The following is a 14,216-nucleotide window of genomic DNA, read 5'->3' as shown; positions in this document are numbered from 1 at the left end:
TAATGTTTAGGTGGAATCTTCTTTCTTGTAGTTTGAATCCATTGCTCCGTGTCCGCTTCTCTGGAGCAACAGAAAACAACCTTTCTCCCTCCTCTATATGACATCCTTTCATATATTTGAACATGGCTATTATATCACCCCTTAACCTTCTCTTCTCCAGGCTAAACATGACTCCTATGCTGCTGTCTTTTTCTCTTGACTTGGTGGGGGAAAGGCAGAGAATGCGCGCGAGGGAACGGGTTGGTGATGCGCAGCGGAGACGCTTTGTCTTTAACGATGGACTATGGTTTGTTGCCCGTTTGGGGCAGCAGAGGTTGGGGGCTTCAGCTGGGGATTCTTGCGCTGTGATTCGTGCCCTGCGGGCGATTGATGCCCTTTTTTTGGGGGGGGGCTCTTCCAACTCTTCCATTCCCTGATTCTCAGAGGGGCTTCCCTGCTTCTTGTCCAGCCTTTCCTCCTGCAAGTTGCTCCTCCTGTTTCTGGGCCAGGGAGGGAGAAGCTCAGCCCAGCCCCCAGCCAGCGCCTCCCCAAACCCCAAACAAGCCTCTGCTTGTGATGCAGCAGCTAAAAAAGCTGCTGCAAAAAAGCCAATGCAATTCTGGGCTGCATCAATAGGAGTATAGCATCTAGATCTAGGGAAGTAATAGTACCACTGTATTCTGCTCTGGTCAGACCTCACCTGGAGTACTGTGTCCAGTTCTGGGCACCACAGTTCAAGAAGGATACTGAGAAGCTGGAACATGTCCAGAAGAGGGCAAGCAAAATGGTCAAAGGCCTGGAAACGATGCCTTATGAGGAACGACTTAGGGAGCTGGGTATGTTTAGCCTGCAGAAGAGAAGGTTAAGGGGTGATATGATAGCCATGTTCAAATATATAAAAGGATGTCATATAGAGGAGGGAGAAAGGTTGTTTTCTGCTGCTCCAGAGAAGCGGACACGGAGCAATGGATTCAAACTTCAAGAAAAAAGATTCCACCTAAACATTAGGAAGAACTTCCTGACAGTAAGAGCTGTTCGGCAGTGGAATTTGCTGCTAAGGAGTGTGGTGGAGTCTCCTTCTTTGGAGGTCTTTAAGCGGAGGCTTGACAGGCATATGTCAAGAATGCTTTGATGGTGTTTCCTGCTTGGCAGGGGGTTGGACTGGATGGCCCTTGTGGTCTCTTCCAACTCTAGGTTTCTATGATTCTATATACACATATGTAAATACAGTATACATACCGTATATGTTTATATCTCTTCCAACTCTATGATTCTATGATTAGGAAGAACTTCCTGACAGTAAGAGCTGTTCGACAGTGGAATTTGCTGCCAAGGAGTGTGGTGGAGTCTCCTTCCTTGGAGGTCTTTAAGCAGAGGCTTGACAGCCATCTGTCAGGAATGCTTTGATGGTGTTTCCTGCTTGGCAGCGGGTTGGACTGGATGGCCCTTGGGGTCTCTTCCAACTCTATGATTCTATGATTCTAAGCCTCCTGTGCTCCTGGTGCGCTCGAGAGGGAGAAAAGAGGGAGCTTGCCGAGCTCAGCTTGCATGCCAAGGGTTAAAAGGAACCGAGCTGGATTCCTATAGAGGACAGGAAGTCCAGAGCAAAAGCCCCTCCCTCGCCAGTCTTTCCCTGCGAGGAAGGGGCGCTTTTGTTTCTTTGGGCGAATTGGAGCCGGCTGGGAACGCGGTGAGTTTCCCCTCTCCTCTCCCCCCCCCCGGGTGCACTGGGGAGAAGGGGAGTCCCAGGGCAGCAGGGGGAGGGAGGGTGTAGCGGGGAGGGGGGACCCCAAAGAAGGACACGGAGGGTCTTGCAGGGGAGGGAGGGGCGAGTTGGCAGGAGGACGGCAGCTGGATCCTTTGGGGAGGGTCTTGGCGTCGAGGAAAAAAGGCGTTGGGGGGGGGAATCCAATTCATTTATGAATAGAGGTTGCAGCCGGACGGAAACATTCAGACGTGAAATACTGTACACGCTAAAACCTTCAATTGCATGTGGAGGAGCTCAGCATCGGAAGAGAAGAGAAACCCTGCAGGATCAGGCCAAAGGGCCCCCCCCAAGAGTCCAGCCTCCTCTTCCGCCCTGAGCCCGGTTTTTGACTGGGGAGGGCGGGGTATAAATAAAATTTTTTTTTATTATTATTAAATTTGGCCGATGCAATAAAAAAAGAGAGAAGAGAGAGAGAGAGAGAGACTTTGGGCAGATTGAAGGCGGATAAAAGAAAGTCCTTCCTTCCTGGGACTGGTTCCCGTAAGGGGCAGAAATGGGCACCACCGAGGTGCCTTTGAAAGAGGATGAGGCCAGTTGGTGGAGCAGGAGGAGAGGGCGGTGGCCGGGGGGGGGGGCTCCTCTGCCCTGTCTCCCTGTCGGAGGCTGCAAGGCTTCAGAGTCCCACTTGCTGCAGGTGGAGAGAGGGGCTCTTGCACCCCAGTCCTGCTGGTGGGCTTCCCTTAAGGAGCCCCTGTTTGGCCCCTGTGGGAAGAGGAGGCTGGACTCTTGGGGGGCCTCTTTGGCCTGATCCTGCAGGGTTCCTCTTCTCTTCCGATGCTGAGCTCCTCCACATGTAAGTGGGCCCTCCGTTCTCCTTCCATCAGAAGCAAAGATTTCCCCACCCCCAACAGCCCATGAACCAGACAGGGCTGCTATCCAGACTCCTGGCTGACACGGGTGTGTCCCTTCAGACATGCAACCCTTCCGATGTTCAGAGGATATTTTGAGACTGAACAGAAAGCCCTCTGGAGAAGCTTAGCTGTGATTCCTGAGGCTGATTCATCTCTCAGAAAGCCCAGCACTTCCCTGCCCGTTTTGCACGGTCACTTTCCCTCTAGGAGGGCTAGAGACTTGCTTCTCGTTCTCCTCCTCCTCCTTCCTTTTTAAATAAACCTCATGGTCTGGGTTGTGGTGCAGTCAGGAGCTGGCTCTCCCAAGACTTATACATGCTTCTTAATGGAATCCTTTCCTTCTCCTGACAATGTGTCAGTTTTGTAACGCAACCATGTGTTTTCATTGTAGAATTTCCTATTACCTCTAATTCGGACAGATAGAACTTGGAGGTTTCCTGAGAGCACAGATGGATGATCAACACACAGTTGGTCCTGAAGCAGGAAGAGGCCATGCCATCAAAACTGGGAGCAGTGGGGGATTCTGGGAAAACTATGTGCAGAAGATCCTGGGTGAGGAGGACGCCCTCCGCTCAGAGGTGCAGAGCCAGCAGTTCAGGCAGTTCTGCTACCAGGAGGCCAAAGGACCTCGTGAGGTTTGCAGCCGACTCTACAACCTTTACCATCGATGGCTGAAGCCAGAAAGGCACACGAAAGCTGAGATGCTGGACCTGGTGATCTTGGAGCAGTTCCTGGCTGTCTTTCCACCAGAGATGGAGAGCTGGGTGAGGGAATGCGGAGCCGAGACCAGTTCCCAGGCAGTGGCCCTGGCTGAAGGTTTCCTCCTGAGTCAGGCAGAGGAGAGAAAGCAGGTGAGAGAGACTTTCCTCTGGCTCAGAACATGAGAGAGAGAGTATCCCAAAATTCCCTACTAATGACCCATTCCTTTTTGGAAAGCACCCAAGGAATGAGATTGGATGCCTGCCATTTATTTTCTAATAGTTCTCCCCATTCTGTTTTGAATCTTTGTTGATCTTTCAGGGGAAAGATCTGTTTGCAGGAATGGGCCTGGATTCCTCTGACCCTGAAAGGACTCCGTTGGATACCAGAGAGAGGCCACTGGGTAAGGAGGAATGTGTGTGTGTGTCCCCCGTCTTTGGTGACATTCTGTGGATTTTGAAACAAATCCGTGGATTCTATTCACCTTTTGGGAGAAGGCACTTGGGAACAAGAACTCCAAGGAAGGGTGATGTGCAGTATTTTTACAGAGCTAAAATATGAAATGAGTCAGAGTCAATGGAGTGTTTCCCTGGGGGTGAAGTCAGACTGCTGTGTTAGCACCAACTTCACCGGAGAGCAAGCCAGGGCAGAGTGTCTGGAGCGCCTGACCCCCCTCTCAGCTTTGCTTATGTGGCCAAGGAAAGCAGAGCAAGACATTTGGAGCCTCCCTGGCTGCAAGAGTTGTCGGAAGGTCTACAACAGGGGTCAGCAAACTTTTTCAGCAGGGGGCCGGTCCACTGTCCCTCAGACCTTGTGGGGGGCTGGACTATATTTTGAAAAAAAATATATGAATGAATTCCTATGCCCCACAAATAACCCAGAGATGCATTTTAAATAAAAGGACACTTCTACTCATGTAAAAACACCAGGCAGGCCCCACAAATAACCCAGAGGTGCATTTTAAATAAAAGAACTCATTCTATTCATGTAAAAACATGCTGATTCCCGGACCGTCCGTGGGCTGGATTTAGAAGGCGATTGGGCTGCATCCAGCTCCCGGGCCTTAGTTTGGGGACCCCTGGTCTACAAGGTGCCATTCAACCATCTTAGGGACCCCACTCTGGTTTACCTCAAGGCAGCAGGCATAGATTTTCCCTCAAGTTTTACTACTCCTGAAGCCTTTCTCACAAATGAGCATAGCTGCAAAGCAGCGGAGGTTTAGGATCAGAGTTCTCCACCTCCCAGATGGGTTACCTTCCCAGAGTGACAGGTCCCACCTGCCCCTTTGAAATGGGTCCAAATGTCAAAATGTGCTCAGCAGACGAGACATTTTCGGAGGCCCGCCTGTAGTTTGATACCTAGTGCTCAACGTCAGAGGAAAGCATGCCCTCATGGCCTCCCACCCACCTTTGTCTCTTGCAGGTGACAGAAGGATGCCAGCAAGACCTCCTCATCCATCTTTTCAAGGTGGCAGAAGGGAAGCAGTGGCTGTGGAACCAGATCAGGTAAGGGGAAAGAGCACGGGGGGGGGGGGGCAGCCAGGTGCCTCTGGGCCTGAACAAATCTCTCTCCTCTTGGCTTCCATCAAAGCTGCCCTTAAACAAGGCTGCAAATGTCATTCATTTATGTGCTGAGAATAAGAAATAGCTGCCTCCCCTGAGCTTGCATTCTGAATGTCGCTAGTATGATTTAGAAGTCATTGCAGTTTTATTTCTAGAGTCACCACTGAATGCTAAAATAGGCTTCCATGCAGTTTACACACCATACCAAACAGTGGCCAGGATTCAGCTAACCAGCCCCATCAGTTTCACTGGGAGGCTTTCCCTCCCCTCCCTGTACCCACATGTGCCTCTTGAAATGGGCTTTAGGGTATCAAGAGGGTTCCCCCCTCCTGAATGGCACACAGGGAAACAAGAGCGGAAATCCTCCTGTCTGGCCAAGGGGGATGTTACGCAGCTGGGAGGATCTGAAGAAAACAATGTGGAGTTCCACCCGTTTACACTAAGATTAATGTCCGTCATTAAAATACACGATAAAATAATTCCATGGAGACATTAAAAGAAGCATCAATAAAATGCACTGGCAAAGGGATCCCATTAAAACGACACAGCAGAGAACAGACAGAGAACTACAGGGCAGGCTTCCAGTCCCACCTGCCTTAACGGAGGCAGCCCCCATCCCATAACAGCGGTGAACAAAATGCAATGATGGCAGAAGGCAAATCATCCTTGCAAATTCCCCCCAGAGAGGGGTGGGAATGGGCTTCACTTGCACTTTGATTGGTACCTGGCATTTGCTCCTGCATGGAATATGGGAGGCAGGGAGGTGCTGAGTGCAAAAGCACTTTGCCTGGCGAAAACCCTCCTATGCCGCCATTAAGAAGAAGAGGTTCTCCATTTGTCATTGATATGAGCTTTCATGTGCATGATGTATCTGAAGAAGTGTGCATGCACACGAAAGCTTATACCAATGACAAACTTAGTTGGTCTCTAAGGTGCTACTGGAAGGAATTTTTTTATTTTGTTTCGACTACGGCAGACCAACACAGCTACCTACCTGTAACTAGATCCATTTAATTGGATCTTTAATTGGCTTTAAAGTACCAGCACATGATGGAAAAGGGTTGCAACAACATACTTTCGAATATACAGTCATACCTCGACATCCAAACGCTTCAACTTCCGAAGTCGACAACCCCGGAAGTCTTTTCGCCGTGCGTTCCTGGCGCATGCGCAGAATGTCGGCATATGCGCAGAAGCGCGAAATCATGCTTCGCACATGCACCGTCTGCGTGCTTCGACATCCAAAAACCTCGACTTATGAAGACGGCCACGGAACAGATCGTCTTCGTAAGTCGAGGTACCACTGTACCAGCTACATGGATCAAAGGTTTGAATTGAGATTTTCTTTGGCGTGAGAGTCGGTTGGGGAGAGGGAAGCCCACAGTTTGTTTGTTCTAAGTTTCTTTTATATATTTATGATTCAGCCACCCTCTCTGGAAAATAAGATAAATAGCTATTTACAAGTGAGGAAGGGATGTTGGAGTAATATTGATATGAACAAGCAAAAATGGAAACCGTGTATGATCTGAAATGAAGAAAGGAGGAGGAGGGGAAGTTCAAGTATGACTGTGTTGGAAAGACAGTAATTCCCCTCACCCCCGTTTAAAAACAAGAGATAAGGGAAAATAGAGTGAGATTTGTGTGTGATACTGACAGAATGGTATTTGAAGATAAAGTTCAATTGGGCCATGTCTCTTGTTGTAAGGAAAAGAATTTGGAGGCTGAGATAAGGCTACAGAGATTCTGGGAGTTGGAAAGGAGTATTAAATCTTTAGCATGTTTGAAAACTGCCCACCATTTCCTAGGGTGAGGGGGAAATAGTGAAGATCTGTGACATTGTTTTACTAGTGAGACAGAATAGTTTCTAGCATACTGTTGCCTGTTCCAAGACATCGACGCAAAGGACAGAGAGAGAAGACCTCTGAGAAACTTCGAGATTCGGTTCCATCCCAAGCCATGATAGGAGAAAACAACAACTGGGAAGTGAAAGACAATATCATATATGGACAGAAGGAATCTCCATGGATATAACAGTTTTCACACGCAGGGCAGAATAAAGATAATAGTTTCAGTTCCTCACTTGAAGCTTTATAAATTGATCTATTGTAACATCACAAATGGAAATAATTATGTAGCTGTTGGCTAAGGGATTATTATTATTATTAGTGAAATGTAATTGACATTAATTAGGTTATGGAACACCCAAACCATCATGTGGGGAGTCACTTTAACTAAAATGTATTAATTGGAAGTTGATTGGCACTTTGATAATTGTATAATTTGGGAATTAATTGCTATTGTTATAATTTGGCTATTATTGGGGGTATATTGGAAAACTAATTTTAAAAAATTTAAAAGAAAAAAGAAAAGAACAGAGCAATGTGTTCTTCATTCTGACTAAGAGGAGGACCTTTTTCTTTCTCTTTTAGGGTTCCCTGTGCTTTGAAGATGTCACTGTTCATTTCACAGATGACGAATGGGCATTGCTGGATCCTGACCAGAGAGCTCTGCATAAGGAAGTCATGGAGGAGATTTGTGGGATCGTGGACTCTCTTCGTAAGGCTCCCTGTTGGATCATAATACATGTTTGGAAATTCCATACATAGTTCAATTTGATCAACCTTCCAGATTTTGGTGGAACTCCACAGCACCATTTACAGCATCTGGGATTCTAATATGCTGCACAGCTCACCTTAAATGGAGGGCTAAATACTGTTTTGTCTTTGAATATTCTTCCTCCAATGACTAGCCTGGTGTGAACTGCCTGGGCCTTTTTAACTGTTGGTTTTAGAGAAGGGACAGAAGTCAAAGTAGCTTCTGTCGGGAGTTTCTGTCTTTGCTTCTGTTGGTTTTGGTTGAGCTAAGAGACCACTGTCATTGGAGATGGAGCAGATTCCTTGATGGGGTCAAACAGATTTCATCCCAGGAAAGAGCTAGGCTTTTCAAATCTCAGGTCCTCATAAATATATCAGTTAATGCCAGTCAACAAATTAAGTGAACCCTATAGTAAGACTCACTTCAGTTCTTCCTCTATCACAAGTGTTAATTAGTATTGTTCAAAAATCGGGGTCTCCATCTGTTTCTCGGGTTCTAATACATTTCTCTTTGTTGCAGGTGGCGATGAACTGGAAATTAAGAACACGGGAGGCAATGACAACATCCACACATTGGAGAAACCATATGAATATTCTGAGTTGGGAAAGAGCTTCAGTCTGACCAGCCCTCTCACTGCCCATCACAGCAAAGAGAAACCATATCAGTGCTTGGAATGTGGAAAGAGCTTCAGTCTGAGCACCCATCTCACCTCTCATGAAAGAATTCACAGTGGGGAGAAACCGTATCAGTGCTTAGCATGTGGAAACAGCTTTAATTCCAAGAGAAGTCTCACATCCCATCAAAGAATTCATACAGGAGATAAACCCTATCAGTGCTTGGAATGTGGAAAGAGCTTCAGTTGGAAGGAAAGTCTCACCTCACATGGAAGAATTCACACAGGGGAGGAACCTTTCAAGTGCATGGAATGTGGAAACAGTTTCAATTCGGAGAGGAGTCTCATTTCCCATCAAAGAATTCATACTGGTGAGAAACCCTATCAGTGCTTAGAATGCGGAAAGAGCTTCAGTCAGAGGGCCAATCTCACTTTCCACCAAAGAATTCATACAGGGGAGAAACCCTATCAGTGCATGGAATGTGGAAAGAGCTTCAGCCAAAGGGCCAACCTCACAGCCCATCAAAGAATTCATACAGGGGAGAAACCCTATCAGTGCATGGAATGCGGGAAAAGCTTCAGTCACAGGGCCCATCTCACTTCCCATCAAAGAATTCATACAGGGGAGAAACCCTATCAGTGTGTGGAATGTGGAAAGAGCTTCAGTCGGAAGGAAAGTCTCACTTCCCATCAAAGAATCCACACAGGAGAGAAACCATATCATTGCATGGAATGTGGAAAGAGCTTTAATGTAAGCACAAATTTCCATCAACATCAGAGAATTCATCGTGGGGAGAAACCATTTCAATGCCTAGAGTGTGGAAAGAGCTTCACTCAGAAGGAAAGGCTCGTTTCCCATCAAAGAATTCATACAGGGGAGAAACCTTTTCAGTGCAAGGAATGTGGAAAGAGTTTCACGTGGAAGGACAGTCTCACTTCTCATCAGAGAATTCATACAGGGGAGAAGCCCCATCAGTGCTTGGAATGTGGAAAGAGCTTCAGTCGCAACTCAAATCTCGTTTCTCATCAAAGAACTCACAGCGGGGAGAAACCATTTCAGTGCATGGAATGTGGAAAGAGCTTTGCCTGGAAGGAAAGTCTCACTTCCCACCAAGCAATTCATACAGGAGAGAAGCCCTATCAGTGCTTGGAATGTGGAAAGAGCTTCAGTAAGAGAGCCAATCTCACTTCCCATCAAAGAACTCACAGTGGGGAGAATCATAGAATTGTAGAGTTGGAGGGGACCCTGATTATCATCTAGTCCAACCTCTGCTTATAGACCTTCAAGGATAGAGAAACCACCATCTTCCAAGAGAGTCTGTTCCACTGTTGAAGAGCTCTTAACCACACCGGCTCTCTAACAAGACTCTCAGAAAATGTGCGTCCATGTGGGTCTGCTTAAAGTTCGGGTGCGACCTTCTGGTGTTTGTATCAAAATAATGTAATAATGGTAACTACAGTGTAATAGTAGATTTAATGTTAGCTAGGGGTGGGGATAGCGTGAATTTGGAATGCTGGGGTGAGTGGTGACTGGCTGGGAGTTTGAAAAGGCGGTTGAATAGAATCATTGAATCATAAAAACAACGCAGCAAAAGTTGTGATAAACCGTAAGTAAAAAAAATGCACAACCAAACTGAACAATTTTCATATAAATCACAACAAAATCTACAACAAAGATACAAGAAACCAACAGGAACAAACCCCACCCCCACCCACTAAGCCCAGGAGTCTGTTCAGCACCCTCCGCTTCTGCAGCTGGAGTCAGTCCGGTCCCTCCCAGGCCAAATGGGAAAGGCCTGTAAGGAGGGAGCACATCTCCCAGGACTTGCAGCCAAGATGGTCTCTGGCCTCTTCAGTAGAGACGATGGGAAGGTGGAGTGGAATGGAATGAGAGAGTGGTGGCAATTGTGGAGCAGGGCTGGTTAGATCCGTAGTAGAGAGATAGCATTATAATCCCCATTGTTGCAGTTGTAGTAAAGTAGCAACAAAAAGGAAAAGAAATGGGAACATTTGAAACCATACGTTTATGTACACAAAGTTACCTTGAAACCCTTGCTTATTTTTTAATAAATCCATTGTATTCCACCACTCGGCTCATTTTTCACTTCACATTTGGGGTGAAGTGTTCAGATTAGGGTTCTCTGGGGGAGTTTGGTGGAAGACCCAGCTCCTTAGCTGTGCACCTCGAATGAAGCGGGAAGGTGGCACAGAGATGGATGGGCAGGGCCAGAGCACCTCTGAGCAAAGGCGGTGGGGGCTCAACATGGGGAGATAAACTAGAGCGCACTCACAGCACTCAAAGCACTGCAGAAAAACAAATGGCCTTCCTCCCTTCATCCCTTACCAGGACGGACGGACGGGGGGCTGGCTTATGGTGATACCCCCTTTGAGACACCCCACCAACTGTTGTTGGGTCCTTCTGTTAGAGCAAGGAAAAATGGGAAGGTAACCAGGGAAAAGAAGAAGCAAAATGCACTTTGAAGTCTTAGATTGTCTCTATTGATTGTGATCAAGGTTCAGTGTCCCTGCAAGCGAAGAAAAAAATGCAGCCTGGGAAAAGGTGTGCAACTGTCTTTTAAATATTTGCAATCTGGGACGCTCCCTTGTCAAGCAGCAGTCAGAAATACAACTGGGGTGGGGAGGCTACAAGGGGGTCAGACAGGTCAGGGTTCCATGAAGATTAGAGAATTGACATATTCCAGACACAGCTGACACAAGGCCAATATTGACCCTGGAAATAGGTTTTTCCTGGGGTTCGTCCCCTCAGGCAGCACACCTGGGCAAACAGTACAACATTTGAAGATAATTGGCTTGTCTCCCATCGATTGAAAGAAGTTCATGGAAGATAGTAGGCTTCCCAAAATGCATGGGGGAACACAGCACACAAGTTCCAAAAGAAAGAACCGTACATTTACGAATGATTTTCTATGAAGTTTCATTGAAAAATACAAGCTTTCCTTTGTGAAACAGCTCAGATAGAATGTTTCCACTTTCCCAGGAAAGGAGGAGGAGGAGAGTGACAAGGTGGCCTTGGACTGGGTCAAGGCCTGAGTTGGGGGTGTCCTCTCTCTCTCTCTCTCTCTCTCTCTCTCTCTCTCTCTCTCCCAGCCCTGCATCCAAAGCCATGAGATGGTGGCTTCGATGGTCATCTGTCTCGGATTCTTGCACTGTGATTCTTGCACTGCGGGCGATTGGACCAGATGACCATTGAGGGTCCCTTCCAGCTCTCCCACTCCCTGATTCTCCAATGGGCTTTCCTGCTTTTTACACAGCCTTTCTCCCTGTAAGTTAAAAAAAATTCTTCCCAGTAGCACCTTAGAGACCAACTAAGTTTCTCATTGGTATGAGCTTTCTTGTGCATAGAATCATAGAGTTGGAAGAGACCACAAGGGCCATCCAGTCCAACCCCCTGCCAAGCAGGAAACACCATCAAAGCATTCTTGACATATGCCTGTCAAGCCTCTGCTTAAAGACCTCCAAAGAAGGAGACTCCACCACACTCCTTGGTAGCAAATTCCACTGCCGAACAGCTCTTACTGTCAGGAAGTTCTTCCTAATGTTGAGGTGGAATCTTCTTTCTTGTAGTTCGAATCCATTCCTCCGTGTCCGCTTCTCTGGAGCAGCAGAAAACAACCTTTCACCCTCCTCTATATGACATCCCTTTTATATATTTGAACATGGCTATCATATCACCCCTTAACCTTCTCTTCTCCAGGCTAAACATACCCAGCTCCCTAAGCCGTTCCTCATAAGGCATCATTTCCAGGCTTTGACCATTTTGGTTGCCCTCCTCTGGACACGTTCCAGCTTGTCAGTATCCTTCTTGAACTGTGGTGCCCAGAACTGGACACAGTACTCCGGGTGAGGTCTGACCAGAGCAGAATACAGTGGTACTATTACACCCCTTGATCTATTTTTTTTTTAATAAATACTTTTTTATTAAATTTTCCAATTAAAAAAAAATTCAATTATTTCAATTATATCCAATTATACATATACATATCAATTAAGCCAAATATTATGCCAAATCCTTAAAACAATTTTTTTTTCGACTCCCCATGCTCCAAAGTCCTGGGATTTTAAGCAGCTGTTAACATTGCCATCCTAATCCTATTGTCAAAATCTTGCTGTTATCCATCATAGTCCCAATCTTTTAAATAATCCTTCTAGATGTTTTCCTCTCTCTTTTATCTTTCGTCGCAGCTTCTGAGATAAGCATCAAACAAGATTTAACACTGTCCATTTTTCCTGTGTGGGTTTTTTATCCAGTCCAACCTCCCCATAAATCTCTCTTAGTCCAGTATGCCTTTCTTGCCACGTCAACAGTCCGACACAAACCAGCGCCATTTTAGGAATCTCGGATTCTATGCACTCTTCTTCCAAACTTCTTATAGATTTTGCACGAGTCCAGCTTTTGGCGTGGAACCGCTGTTTCACATTATGTATAACCTCTTATGATTGACTTACAGCCTTCCTCGTCCTTCAGCTGGTCCCCGCACTCCGAGACTCCCGTTTGGCTGCTACTATCCATCAATTTTCACATACGCCACAACTCAGCGCCATCTTGAGTGCCTCGGGATGTACCTTCTTCTTCCAAACTGATTATGAACTTAGCGAGAGAACAGCTTTTTAGCGAGGGGCCGTAATTGATTTATAGCTTTCCTCACCTTTCTGCTGAACCCTGCAGTCCGAGACTCCGATTAAACCACAATTAGCTCTCAGATTCCAAAGACGCCACAGCTCGTAAATCCCACTCGTCAGCGGCATTCAGGCAGTACTGATAAACGTTCCGGGGAGGGGGGGTTTCCAGTTAAAAAAAACATTTTCTAAAATCATACCAGATGATAATCCTCTATTTAAATAAGATCCAATGCCACACAGTTCATTTCCATTTCTCATTTGTCTAAAATAGTCAGGCTGTCCGTCCAGGAAAGTTATATGTACGTCTTAAAATATGAAAATAGAAAGTTCACTTCCCTTTTCGTTCCGCCCCAGTCATTCTTTTCTCTTGATAAAATACTCTCTCGGCTCTTCTCACTCAGAAGCTGATAAAGTCCTGGCAGTATCTTCTTCCCTTTCCTTTGAAGCATGTCCATGGTTTTAAATCTAATTATTCTTCTTAATCATGGCGTTCGTGCTCGCATGGGGGGCCTCCAGGAGTTCCGGCTCCCATGAGTGCTTAGCCCAGTCCCCCCCACCCCTTCAGGAATCGGGGTGGGTTAAGGGGCACCCGCGGGCCAGCGCCCCCCCGTCACCCCCGGGGGGGGTCAGGGGACTGCCTTACTCCCCTGGCAGCCGCCAAAATTCCTCATGGGAGTCGGGAGTGATGGTACGGGTCAGCCATAACTCCCACGAGCACGAGCGGAAGTCCTATTACACCCCTTGATCTAGATGCTATACTCCTATTGATGCAGCCCAGAATTGCATTTGCTTTTTTAGCTGCTGCATCACACTGTTGACTCATGTCAAGTTTGTGGTCTACCAAGACTCCTAGATCCTTTTCACATGTACTGCTCTCAAGCCAGATGCTCTCAAGCATCTTCTTCAGGTATCTGTCAGATTTTAAAGCTCCCTATTGGTTGACCTCAGGTGGTTCACAAAATATGGAGTTCATAAAACCGTAATACAGTATTCCCTTTTCATTGATGCACATTGAGTTTACAATTCAGCAGCGGATTACTCCTAACGTACAAGTTTATGGCTATGGTGGACTGTAGTGCTTATTACAGGTAGGTAGCCGTGTTGGTCTGACGTAGTCAAAACAAAATAAAAGAAAATCCTTCCAGCAGCACCTTAGAGACCAACTAAGTTTGTTATTGGTATGAGCTTTCGTGTGCATGCACACTTCTTCAGATACATGCACACGAAAGCTCATACCAATGACAAACTATTTTGTAGTGCTTATGCGACTGAGAACGAAGTGCACCCCCCTTCATTTTCCATAACAGATGCTTTGGCCAAGATTCCTGCATTGCAGAAGGTTGGACTAGAATAGATGACCCTTGGGGTCCCTTCCAACTCTATGATTCTATGATTCCTGACTCCTAAGCTGAAATAAAGCAAGAAAGCCCTCAATTAATTGGGAGCCAAATACATGTATGTTTGACACACACACACACACACACACACACACCACACGTGTATAGCTA

General features: G+C 46.6%; 1 protein-coding gene across 1 annotated transcript in view; it reads left to right on the top strand.

Annotated features, from left to right (window-relative positions):
- LOC118090867 (uncharacterized) overlaps positions 1-9,767 on the top strand; it is a 29,405-nt gene extending 19,638 nt beyond the window's left edge. The window contains exons 8-12 of the mRNA XM_088652557.1: positions 3,007-3,449; positions 3,619-3,700; positions 4,720-4,802; positions 7,289-7,415; positions 7,974-9,767. Of these exons, the coding sequence (XP_088508683.1) occupies positions 3,007-3,449; positions 3,619-3,700; positions 4,720-4,802; positions 7,289-7,415; positions 7,974-9,328 (2,090 nt within the window). The 3' untranslated portion in view covers positions 9,329-9,767. The remainder of the gene's footprint in view (positions 1-3,006; positions 3,450-3,618; positions 3,701-4,719; positions 4,803-7,288; positions 7,416-7,973) is intronic.
- Positions 9,768-14,216: the final 4,449 nt, after the last annotated feature.

The sequence above is a fragment of the Zootoca vivipara genome, chromosome 9 (assembly GCF_965207765.1).
Source record: "Zootoca vivipara chromosome 9, rZooViv2.hap1.1, whole genome shotgun sequence".
Classification (NCBI taxonomy): Eukaryota; Metazoa; Chordata; class Lepidosauria; order Squamata; family Lacertidae; genus Zootoca; species Zootoca vivipara.
Note: the sequence above shows the minus strand (reverse complement) of the source record. Positions and strands in the feature narration are given on the sequence as shown.